Raw genomic sequence first — 12903 nt, 5'->3', positions numbered from 1 at the left:
GTTCCAGTGGTTCTCATGCCTCAGCCTTCTGAGTAGGTGGGATTACGGGCGCCCGCCACTGCACCTGGCAAATTTTTGTATTTTTTAGTAGAGATGGGGTGTCGCCACGTTGGCCAGGCTGGTCTTGAACTCGTGGGCTCAAGTGACCCGCCCACCTCAGCCGCCCAACAGCACCGGGATTACAGGTGTGATCCACCGCTCCCATCTAATTTTTGTGTTTTTAGTAGAGGCGGGGTTTCACCATGTTGGCCAGACTGGTTTCAAACTCCTGACCTCAGGTGATCTGCCGGCCTCGGCTTCCCAAAGTGCTGGGATGTCAGCGTGCGCCCTGCGCCCAGCCAGCTGCTCTAGTTTACACACCCCTACAGTGTGTAAGAGCTCCCTTGTCTCCATATCCTCGCCAGCACTTGTTATTTTTTGTCTTTTTGATAATACCCATCCTAACCGGTGAGATGATACCTCACTGTGGTTTTGATTTGCATTTCTCTGATTATAAGTGATACTGAGCATTTTTTTCACATATTTTTTCGCCATTTGTAAATCTTCTTTAAAGAAATCTCTGTTCGCTTGGATGTGGTGACACAAACCTGTAAGCCCAGCACTCAGAACGCTAAGGCAGGAGAACAGCTTGAGCCTAGACCAGCCTAGGCAACATAGTGAAAACCTAGCTCAAAAGAAAAAAATGAAGAAGAAGAAGAAGAAGAAGAAGAAGAAGAAGAAGAAGAAGAAGAAGAAGAAGGAGGAGGAGGAGGAGGAGGAGGAGGAGGAGGAGGAGGAGGAGGAGGAGGAGGAGGAGGAGGAGGAGGAAGAAGAAAGAAGAAGAAGAAGGAAGAAGAAGAAGAAGGAGGAGGAGGAGGAGGAAGAAGAAGAAGAAGAAGGAGAAGAAGAAGAAGAAGAAGAAGAAGAAGAAGAAGAAGAAGAAGAAGAAGAAGAAGAAGAAGAAGAAGAAGGAGGAAGAAGAAGAAGAAAGAAGAAGGAGAAGGAGAAGAAAGAAGAAGGAGAAGAAAGAAGAAGAAAGAAGAAGTAAGAAGAAGAAAGGAGAAAGGAGAAAGGAGGAGAAGGAGGAGGAGTAGAAGGAGGAGAAGAAGGAGGAGGAGGGGGAGGAGAGGGAGGAGATGGAGGAGAGGAAAAAGAAGAAGAAGAAGAAGAAGAAGAGGAGGAGGAGAAAGAAAATGAAAGAAAGAAAGAAAGACAGAAAGACAGACAGAAAGACAGAGAGAAAGAGAGAAAGAAAGAAAGAGAGAAAGAAAGAGAGAAAGAAAGAAAGAAAGATAGATCTGTGTCTGTTCAGCTTTTTGACCTCCAAAAAGTAAGAGCCCATTTTGGAATCTGATGACCTGCCTGATTCAGAGACAATCTGTGTTTGGTTCTACTCTGCTACTTCCTATGTGACTTTGGGAAGTTCCCTTAGCCACTTTGAGCTCAACTTCCTCAACATTAACCAGGAATAAGTATCACCTGCCTCTGCTGGTTAACGCTGAGGACTGAAAGGAGAACCTCCACAATGCCACTTGATAATGCCGCCTGGTGGAAGCCCCTCAATGCTGGGCTGGTAGGATCATCTGAAGCTAAGTACAACTTTCCTTCCCATTGTCCCAGGCTCACTCTGCATAAAATTAGCAAGGAATAGTGAATAAACGAAACCAAAATAATTGCTTAATTTTTTATAAGAAATTTTTAAAAAGTGGGGGTGGTGGAAAAATAGGAGGGAGAGGAGGGGAAGGAAAAGCAGCCGGTGACAAGTTCTAGTCCAGGGCTCATCCCCGGCCTCCTCCCTCAGGCAATCACCAATCCCCACCTCCTGGGGAGGGATGCTTTCTCGGCTGGCTTCACCCACATGGAAGGCACTGCCACAGGTGTTCAGAAACCAGGAGCATCTTGAAATGGGCAATGTGCTTTGGGTAGGAGACCTACAATTTCCCCAAAGAAACCACAGCACAAAAGTGACCCACATAGGAGGCACCGATGGCTGTAAATACTTGGTGGCAAAAACTGATGTCATACCTTCTGTACAGGAGACACACACCCAAATAAAACTTGCCAAAATAGTAGAGAAAAAATACAGCAGACATCCAGTACCATTCTGTTACAGAAATATTTATATCCCAAAGCCAGGGACCTCTCTGGAACACTATGTTTATTTCCCCGCTTCATGGAAGATGTTTGAGTGCACTCACATGTGTCTCAACAAACTTCCAGTCCCTGCTCTAAACCCTGTGACTCCTCAGCAAAACCCAAAAACAAGTATCCGTTTTCCTTCCAAATGGGAAATTTCCTGACCTAGCGAAACCAGCATCAAATCCACTTATTATGAGATAGCTGATTACAGGCGAAGCCCTCTAGTCCCAGGATGACTCCCCTCCTGCAGGAGCGGGAAGGATGGGCATAGCACTGGCCTTCCAGACCACATCTCCAGGCAGTTTGAAACCATGGCTGCTCAGGTGAGCCATGATAAAAATCAAAACCAAGTATCTCTGAAAAGTGTACATGTCAAGAACCAGACCTCGGGCCAGATTCGGCAGAAATGGATGTTGCAAGGTTTGTTCAGAGACCTCCTCTCCATGCCCCCTCTCCCCGGGACCTCCCTCCTTGCACTAGGGTCCCAGGGCCAATGGACCGTTCCCTTACCTCTAGCCCAGTACATTTTCAGGAACAACTCCCAGACTGTACCAGACCCTGAAATCTATTCACTGAATGCACTATTTCTTGAAATGATCGTGAATCACCTGGCTATAACAACAATTGTTTTAAAAGTGTTCTCTCTCTCGGGAATCGTGCCATGAGTTTGAGCAAGCAGCTCTGCTTCTCTCTACTGCAATTCTATCATTTGCAAAATGTTAACAATCACTGTGTTCACCCATAGCATTGTTGTAAAAAGCCTTAAGACCCACTTCATGTAGCCTGCCTGGAGCACAGACCCTGCCACATGGTAAATGCCCGCTGAAGGTGAGTTATCTGTTGCTATTATTACCTGTCACTCCAGCGAACAAAAGGAGTCGATCAGGTCTCATCGTATCACCATGAAAGGATGTCCACGTAGACTGCGCAGTGGGAGTAGGGAGACTCAGTGTTTATCAGGTACTATTTTGTTCTTTACAAAGTGTACATACATATTTGTAGGTACACTGGAAAAGATCTGGAAGGAAATACACCCAGTGTTAATAGTGACTACCCCAAAGACACATTCATCCAAACACACAACAGAAAAACATTCACTATCTTTCTGTCTTCTATATCATTTGAACTATTTTCAATAAGCATCTATGGCTTTTGTAAAATTTTTGAAAAGAATTTATTGCAATTTTTTCTGGAGAAACAAGCAGGAGCATGAAAAAGGTGGAAACAGAAGGTAAAATGGAATTGAGTCCCAGCCAGGCTCAGCAGGTACACGAACCACACACCTCTCACTACAACTCAACACCAGCTCTCTCTTCTCTTGGTCCAATGGCCCAAGACTTAGAGATAAAATGTTTATTGTGATCACATCAATCACACCACGGAGCTTGGAACCACCCTTCCAAACTCCTCTGGTTCTGTGTACCTGCCCGGGGCTGTTAGCTTTCCTCCTGTGTCTTTGCTGGACTGTAATCCCCTAGTGGTGGAAATGCACCCTGACACTTAGCCATCATCCCCACAACACTCAGCACCGCAGAGAGACCAGGGCAGTGATGCCCACTCGGACTGTGATTCTACTTATAAAGCAAAGGACCAGGGGCCAGATGCGACTTGTCTTTGGTAATTCACCAGCTGTTGCTTGAACCAGAAAAAAGCCAGGTCTGCTGATGCCCAGAAAAGAGCTAGCACATGTCCCACTAGAAACGTGGTGAAAATGTGTTGCTTGCTGTGAAATGATGCACTACTGGAGAAGATGGGTGCAACTTCTCATGGAGGTACTCAGCCCAGATCACCAGGAAACAGGGCTGCCGGATGAGACACTCGGCGCAGGTCACCAGGAAACAGGGCTGCCAGATGAGACACTCGGCCCAGGTCACCAGGAAACAGGGCCATCGGATGACACACTCGGCCCAGATCACCAGGGCACAGGGCTGCTGGATGAGACACTAAGCCCGTCCACCGGAAGGGAAATCTGGCTGGGCAGTGGAGGGAAATTCACACAGCTCAACGGCTGCAACAGCATGAACGAAACAAAAAACACCTGACTGGAAAGCCATAGCCTGGCTAGCAAATTCGAAACAGAGCCACAATCCTAGCAGCACACATCACTGCAACACAGAGCTTCAGTCAGTGTGCGCACACTGTAAGTAGAAATGTAAAATGTCCATGCTTTTGGAACAAGCGGGCTATCTGTGTGTGTGTGATGTCAAACAAAAAAGTTGAGAAGAAACTGTTGGCAAGGAAATAGAAATAGGCGCCCTTACACATTGACAGTGAGATAACGGTATGGCCCTAACGGAAGGGAATCCGGCAACACCCATCAATATTTAAAATGCACAGAACCCTGGATCCCACAATTCCATTTCTAGCAATGCATCCTATGAACATATTCACGCAAATATGCAAGAATTATGTACATCTCAGCATTGATTAATGCAAAAGGTTGGGAACAACCTAAATACTTACCGGTGGACAACCGTGTTTATCTTATGCCAACATCTGTGTTTTTAAAAACAAGACACATAGGCTGGGTGCAGTGGCTCACGTGTGTAATCCCAGCACTTTGAGAGGCTGAGGCAGGTGGATTACGAGGTCAAGATATCCAGACCATCCTGGCCAACATGGCGAAACACCGTCTCTACTCAAAATACAAAACTTATCTGGGCATGGTGGTGCACACCTGTAGTCTCAGCTACTCAGGAGGTTGAGGCAGGAGAACCGCTTGAACCCGGGAGGCGGAGGCTGCAGTGAGCGGAGATCACACCAGCCTGGTGACAGAGCAAGACTCTGCCTTGGAAAAACAAACAAACAAACAAAAACTGGCAAGAGTGATCACAGGGCAGTGATGGGAGTAGAACTGCCTTTCACTCTCCAGAACCTTTTGATTGTCGCTCATATTACCTATTCCAAATATGTGACTACAGCAAATATTTTCAAAGTAACTATGAAAAACTGGGAGAATAATAATATCTAACACACAGGACTGCTGTATAATTAAAGGATGAAAAACATAAAGCACTATCAGAGTTCAAAGGAAGAAAGATTAATTCTAGCTTGGACGTCAGAGCGGGGATCATGTAACAGAAGTATTTCAAGTCTTGAAGGATGGAGAAGATTTAAAGAGGCAGAAGTGTGGAGATGATGTCCCAGATGGAGATAAGAACATAGGCGAAGACGATGAAGAGATGAGAAGGTATAAATTCTAAGTGCAGCTCTCAGTCTGGGCTTCAGAACAGGGCTTAGACAACAAGCTAGAGTGCAAGGCTGATGGTGTGAATGGAAACACGAAACCCAAATTTGCATATCACGCCCCGATCATGAGCCTTGAATGCCAAGCCAGAGAATCTGTCCTCGATCTTAACAATGAAAAATCACTGGGCCGGGTGTGACAGCTCATGCCTGTAATCCAGTGCTTTGAGAGGCTGAGGCGAGAGGACTGCTTGAGGCCAGGAGTTTGAAACCACTCTGGACAACACAGCAAGACTGTCCTTACAAAAATTTAAAAATTAGCTAGGCAGGATAGCACACCTGTAGTCCCAGCTACTCAGGAGGCTGAGGCGGGAGGATCACTTGAGCCCAGGAATTTAGGGTTACAGTGAGCTGTCATGGCACGCCTGCATTCCAGCCTGAGCAACAGAGCAAGGGCATGTCTCAAAAATCAAATCAAATGAAATAAAATCACTACAAGTTTGTATAGACATAAAGTATAAAATCATACCATATATGATTTAATCCAGCGATATAATATAAATTAGAGGGGGAAAAGAGAAATTAGGAAGCTATTATAAGAAAACAAGACTCAACTAAGACATCAGCAAAGGCCCTCAGCTCACAGCGCTATCTTTATATAAAGGAATGAACTACCACATTTATTTTCATGGCATCACCAACTCAGATACAGGCTACAGTATATTCTGGAACCATTTCTGTATCAGTCAAATCAGATGGCCATAATACCATAGGCAAATACCATCAAAAACACCATAGGCTGTGTGGTTTAAGCATTAGTTTATTTCTCACAGCTCTCGAGGCTGGAAGTCCAAGATCAAAGTGTCGGCCGACTCAGTTCCCTGACAGGGACCTCTTCCTGGCTTGCAGACAGCGACCTTTCTTCTTGTTTCCTCACACCAGGACAGTGCGAGCTCTCTGCTTTCTCCTCTTCTTCTTTTTTTTTTTTTTTTATTTTTTTGAGACAGACTCTCGCTCTGTCACCAGGCTGGAGTGCAGTGGCAGAATCTCAACTCACTGCAACCTCCGACTCCCTGGTTCAAGCAACTCTCCTGCCTCAGCCTCCCGAGTAGCTGGGATTACAGGCACGTGCCACCACACCCAACTAATTTTCATATGTTTAGTAGAAACAGGATTTCAGGATGGTCTCAATCTCCTGACCTCGTGATCTGCCCACCTCGGACTCCCAAAGTGCTGGGATTACAGGTGTGAGCCACCACACCTGGCCTAGTTTCTCTTCTTCTAAGGGCACCAATCCAGTCAGACCAGGGCCTATGCTCATGACCTCATCTAACCCTAATCACCTCCCAAAGGTCCTATCCCCTAATACCATCACACTGGCAGTTAGGGCTCCAGTACAAGAATCTGGGGGAGACATAAACATTCAGTTTGTAACAATGTCTTTTCAATCCTTGAAATCCTTGTTGTTGAAAAAAAACCCAAATGAGTAGGTGACAAAGTACCTTGTATGTAAACAAGTCAGGACTTTTCATATTTCTGCTAACACATTTAGGTCAATTTAAAATGTCTGATAACAAGAGTCAGAAGCAGAGATAAATGAAAGTTAGTTACTCTGCATTTTAGGCCCACATTGAGCTGTCTTCCAATGACATTGTGGCACAAAGAACACTGCTTTCTATTCCTGGTTTTGTCACCAAAAAAGCTGGAACATTTCCCTGTATTTCCGTTTATCTCTAAAATCACTGGGTCGACCTAGCAGACCTCCAAGGTCCCTTCCATTCACAAATTCCACAAATAACTTCCTACCAACAGAGGCTACACAAATAAACTACACTGACGAAGGGGAAAGCTAACACTAGCAAACAATGAGTTGCACACAAGACAAGACGTATAGAGAAGTGGATCAACCACAAACTGGTGGACGATGAGCCGGCGGTGGATAAAAACACATTCCCTAACGATGGACAGAGAGGCAATGGCGCCGAGGTAGTATTGTTGAAGATTTCCTATTTTACATCTTCAAGATAAATGGCCCAATTGTTTACATTCATTCTGATTAAATGTGAACGTCAAAACTTCCTCCAGGGGACACAGACATCTAAAATCTTCCCAATGTGTCCAATTTGTCACTTGATATTTTTACTGACAAGAAAAATGAGGGACTGAATATACAAACAGACCATGCCTGATCATATGTAGAAAGACAGAACTCAGATCACAACCTGTAGCTGCCCACCCAGGAATCCAATCCCCTATCTACAGTCAACAGCCAGGAGGCCAGCCAGGCTAGCACATCAGACAGGAAGCCAGACTGCTCTCTCTCCACAACCCAGAGACTAAACCACAACTCTGTCCACGTGGCCAGGACTTGACTCAAAACTGACAGCCACCCTAATTTTGGCCCCTGTTTCCAGTTAGGATCATTCAGAGAAAGCCAAATATGCCCCTAACCAATCACATAGGACACCCCACTTCTGCACAGCCGCCTCCAGCCCCCACAACAGCCTCCACTGGGAGCCATTCTTTCCATCCTGAAGCTTCCCCACTCCTCATCCGCAACTCACTTGCATGTCAGTCCCTGCCACACGCAAGTGATGGTGCTGACTTTCTTGCCACAGCAGCTCTGAGAAAGTCGCCTCTGCCTATCTCATGTGGGCGGCTTTCCTTTATTTCCCCCGAAGAATAAGTCTTAAATGAGGGGCTTCTCTATATGGTCAAGCTATACAATTCAGAAGCCCAGCATGGCAGATTCCAAGCCTGGAAAGACCATACACCCCTCAGGTCCTCTTTCCACAAAACACAGCTTCCTTGAGTTCTTCAGTCACTCCCACCAACCAGGGAAGGAACCATGTGTTATGGAAATATCAAGGGCCTTGAAGTGAAACTTCTGGGTTCATCAAGTACTTCATCTTTGCACTTAAGAAATTACATGGCCTTGGTCAGGCGTGGTGGCTCGCACCTGTAATTCAAGCACTTTGGGAGGCCGAGTTGGGCAGATTAACCGAGGTTGGGAGTTCAAGACCAGCCTAACCAATATAGAAAAACTCCGTCCCTACAAAAAATACAAAATCAGCCTGGCATCGTGGCGTATGCCTGTCATCTCAGCTACTCGGGAGGCTGAGGCAGGAGAATCACTTGAACCTGGGAAGCAGAGGTTGTGGTGAGCCGAGATTGCACCATTGCACTCCAGCCAGGGCAAGAAGAGCAAAACTCTGTCTCAAAACAAAACAAAACAAAGCAAAACAAAACAAATGACGTGATCTTGAACAATTTTCTTAACTTCTCTAAGCCTCTATCTTCATCTTCAATAACATAATTTTACCTCCAAGATTTCATTAAATGGAATCCCACATGTAAAACAGCTGACAAATATTAGGGGCCCAACAGCTGTGCGCTCCTACTGCTGCCCCACTTTACCCCAAGGGAGAAGCACAGATGTCCTGAAAAAGCCTGTTGATCCCTACACCTCAGCATCCTGGGTTTACACAAGGCACAGTGGCATCCGGAATTACCGGGGTCACCCAAATACAAGACATGTTTTGATTTTTCAACTTAGGTACACGTGGCTTTTAACGTTCACCATATATGATCCATAATTTAGAAGAGATTTTCCTACACTACCCCGTGGTTCTATTTTAGCAGACTTAGATGTGCCATAATAGCTCACTCTTTTAAGCCCTCTTCAGTGTCAAAAACAAAACTTTCATTTGTAACACAGTTATCAGCAGTGAAAGTGGAAAAGGCACCTATGAGTCAAAATGACCCTCTGCCCCACCCCGCCCCACCCTACAAAAAGCTGTTCAGGAGGATTTGGGCTGCTTATGAGAATGCTGTCTGTATTCCCAGGGACAGAAAAATGCCTACCCTGGTTAGAAGCTGCGCTGCTCAGCCTCCAGGGTAGAAAGCTCCCCACACCCTCTACCCAAGGAGAAGAGAAGCAAATGGGGTGGCCAGGCTCCAGGATGTGGACTGTTTAATGTGGTTTCTGCAGTCCAGGTCACCGCCATGGGTGAAGCTCTTCCTTCCTTCCTTCTTTTCCACCCAAGTGGCCAAGGTCCTACGGCTGCTGCAGGGCCTCTTCCCTATGAGTCAGCCCAGCCATTCCCCTTCCCCCTTCTTCTTCTTCTTGTTTTTTGAGACGGAGTCTCGCTCTGTCACCCAAGCTGGAGTGCAGTGGCATAATCTTAGCTCACTGCCACCTCTGCCTCCCGGGTTCAAGCAATTCTCCTGCCTCAGCCTCCCAAGTACCTGGGATTACAGGCACCCGCCAACACGCCCAGCTAATTTTTATATTTTTAGTAGAGACGGAATTTGAACTTCTTGGCCAGGCTGCTCTTGAACTCCCGACCTCAGGTGATCCACCTGCCTCAGCCTCCCAAAGTGCTGGGATTACAGGCATGAGCCACTGCGTCTGGCCAAGTCAGCCCAGCCATCCTGACTTTTTGTTCTGGTAAAATTACTCTCTTCCACGTCTACCTTCCAAGTAGCTAAATCAGAGATCTGGCCCTTGGGGCAGGCTTGAAGAATCCCTGTTTTTGGTCCTCAAGAGGTCCTACCAGGGTCTGCGACAATTCCAAGACTTGTGTTCTTAAAGAGGAAAGAAACCTCACATACACGGCGCTCGCAGAGCTCAGGCGAGCCCGTATCGGAGGCAAGGCTTGGGAGGGCCCTAAGGTTTGGGTGTGCCGTCTATGATAACAGCTAAGAGATCTGAAGCCAGCTGTCTGGGTTCAAACCTCAATTCCAACAGCACCGGCTGTGTGATGTTAGACAACGTCCCCAGCCTCTCTGTGGTACAGTTTCCTCACTGTAAAAGGGCCACAATAATAGAGCTGCTCTAAAAATTAAGTGAATTGGTGCATATAACGTATTCAGAACAATGCTTGGCACATGGGGGAGTTCAATAGCCACGTACTGAACAGAGTAACTTAGCAATTAGTAAATATACTCATGCAGGCCAGGCGCGGTGGCTCATGCCTGTTATTCCAAAACTTTGTGAGGTTGAAGCAAGACGGTCACTTGAGCCCAGGATTTTGAGACTAGCATGGTCAACACAGCAATATTCCATCTCTAAAACTGTGTGTAACATACATGTATACACACACTCAAATGTTCACAGTGTATTTATAGTATACAAAATAGCTGGAAAACAGACTTAACTATTCACAATGGTTACTTCTAGAGAAGGGAGAATGCAAATTTCAGCTTTTTACCCCACACATACATTCTTGTATCATCTGAAATATTTAAGCAAATTGTATGTATAAATTTGCCCCGAAACACATAGCAGAACAATGTAGTTTTCACTCAAAATCTTCAAATCGTGATGGAATTGTCCTGTGAAAGTAAAGTTATAGAGATGAAAAGCCTCCCTCCAGCCTAAATGCTCGTTCATATGACCTATATTACACAAAACAATGCAGACACCCCAATCCTTTCCGCACTGTCATAAGAATTTTTCAGTGAACTGCATTCCCCTTTACAAACTAGATGATACTTAGAGTTACCAGGCAAGAACGTGGATCCAGTTCTGCTTTTTCAAAGCCCAATGTTCCTCCCATAATAGCAATGCATTCTTCAACCGGTCAACTGCCCCCAACACCTGAGCTCTCTGTTGTACACAACTCAGCGAGGCCTGGGAGAAAACAGGTGCAAATTTCACTTACTCAGTAACAACACATCCCACCTGATTCCTCTGCTGGGCTAGTTCTCAAGTCGTCTTTTTCTAAGCTTTCATTCGGCTCTACCACACATACCTAGGCTGGGTAAAACACTTTACCAAGTTTTTTTTTTCCGAGACGGAGTTTCACTCGGTCGCCCACGCTGGAGTGCAGTGACGCCATCTCGGCTCAGAAGACAGCGCCCGGGTCCATGCAGTCCCCTCCGCGGCAGACGCGGGGAGCCGGGGAGCAGTGGGGACCGGCCCCCACCCGCAGGGCGACCGGGACTCCCGCGCAGGCCCACGCGGTATCGCAGTAGGCGCGAAGCCCCCGGTGCCACCCGACGCCGAGACAAAGCCCAGGCGCAAGGACCTCGCATCCTGACTTCGGACCCTGCGGAATCCAACTCGGAGCCGCCACGCCCGGGGCAGAGACCCCCGCCCGGTCCGGAGACCCCGTCGCCCGGTCTCACCTCAGGCCACCGGCTCACAGCGCCTGCTCCTCGCCGCGGCGCCTGGGCCGACTGGAGCGCAGCTGAGTAGCCTACAGAGCGGAGGCAGCCTCAACAATGGAGTCCCGGGGCGGGGCCGCCGCTGCCGCTTCAGCGCGTGTTCTCCGCTCACGATCCGGCTCGGAGCAAGGAGCTGCAGCTGGCGCGGGGCTGCGGCCTGGACACACACCGTGCAGGTGCACAGGGCCCCGCCTGCCGCCCGCCGCCCCGCCCGCCGCCCCACTCCCAGCGGAGGCAGGCGCCCAGGGCCCGCCCCCCGGCCAATGGAGAGCGAGCTGCACGGAGAGGGCGGGGCCTGGGGGAACAAATGGAGGTTGGGCGGGAAGGCGCTGGGACTGGGCATACCGAGTCCCGCGGGAGGACTGGACCCAAGAGCTGACCGGATCCTTGCCTTCTAGAAGACCCAGCTCAGCGTCCACCTGCAGTCTGGTCTACAGGACGCGCTCATCTCAAGCCCAGAACTCAGGCTTTTAGGGCAGAGAGCGAGAGACAGGCTTGCTTTACAAAAAGTGAAACAGAGGTCCAAGGAATAGGATTGCCTGCTGCCGGAAGTCACATAGTCCCATTCACTCGTTCACCTTGCCATTCAGCAAACATTTGGAAGCACGTATGGTGGGCGTTAGGACTGAAGAAGGTCCGGGCGCTGTGGCTCGCGCCTGTAATCCCAGTACTTTGTGGGGCGGAGGCAGGTGGATCACTTGAGGCCAGGAGTTCGAAACCAGCCTGGCCAACAAGATGAAACCCCACCTCTGCTAAAAATACAAAAACTTAGCCGATCGTGGTGGCGCGTACCTGTGGTCCCACTACTGGGAAAGCTGAGGCAGGAGAATCGTTTGAACCCGGGAGGTGGAGGTTGCAGTGAGCTTAGATCGTGCCACTGCATGTGCTCCAGCCTGGGCCACAGAGTGAGACTCTGTCTCCAAAAAAAAAAAAAAAAAAAAAAAAAAAAATTAATAGATGGGAAGTAGAAGTGAACTTAGGCCTTCCCTGAAGGAGCTCGGCTAAGGAGTACCTGAAATGTCTCTGCATCTCTTTAAGGTCTGATAAAGGAACCAGGAGCGAGCACTAATCACTTCCCTTTCCTGCCTCAGAGTTTTCATGTGTTTGCTGTTCCCCAGCCGAAATGCCAAGTACCAATGGTATTTATTTATTTATAGAAATGGGATCTCCCTATGTTGCCCAGGGTGGTCTCAAACTCCTGGCCTCAAGCTATCCTCTCGTCTCAGCCTCCCAAAGTGTTGGGATTACAGGCATGAACCACTGTCCCCAGCCCTGATCGTCTTTAAAACCTCTTTCCTCATCTTATTTGAGATTCCTGCTTCATGTGCCCCCACACCGTTGGTTTTTCTGTACTTCCGTAGCTGCTCTGCCCAACTTGTATATGTCTGGGCTCAGGCCAAATGCCCTTCCATTTGCAGTGCGCACTGC

At 47.8% G+C, this 12903-nt stretch overlaps 1 protein-coding gene across 1 annotated transcript in view; it reads right to left on the bottom strand.

The window, feature by feature from the left end:
• Nucleotides 1-5604, bottom strand: part of LOC119618216 (SH3 domain and tetratricopeptide repeat-containing protein 1-like) — a 37884-nt gene extending 32280 nt beyond the window's left edge. Inside the window, 2 exon segments of the mRNA XM_073014039.1 lie at nucleotides 2972-3136; nucleotides 4582-5604. Of these exon segments, the coding sequence (XP_072870140.1) occupies nucleotides 2972-3011 (40 nt within the window). The 5' untranslated portion in view covers nucleotides 3012-3136; nucleotides 4582-5604.
• Between the last annotated feature and the right edge of the window lie 7299 nt (nucleotides 5605-12903).

This window comes from Chlorocebus sabaeus, unplaced genomic scaffold (assembly GCF_047675955.1).
Source record: "Chlorocebus sabaeus isolate Y175 unplaced genomic scaffold, mChlSab1.0.hap1 unalloc_scaffold_159, whole genome shotgun sequence".
Lineage (NCBI taxonomy): Eukaryota > Metazoa > Chordata > Mammalia > Primates > Cercopithecidae > Chlorocebus > Chlorocebus sabaeus.
Note: the sequence above shows the minus strand (reverse complement) of the source record. Positions and strands in the feature narration are given on the sequence as shown.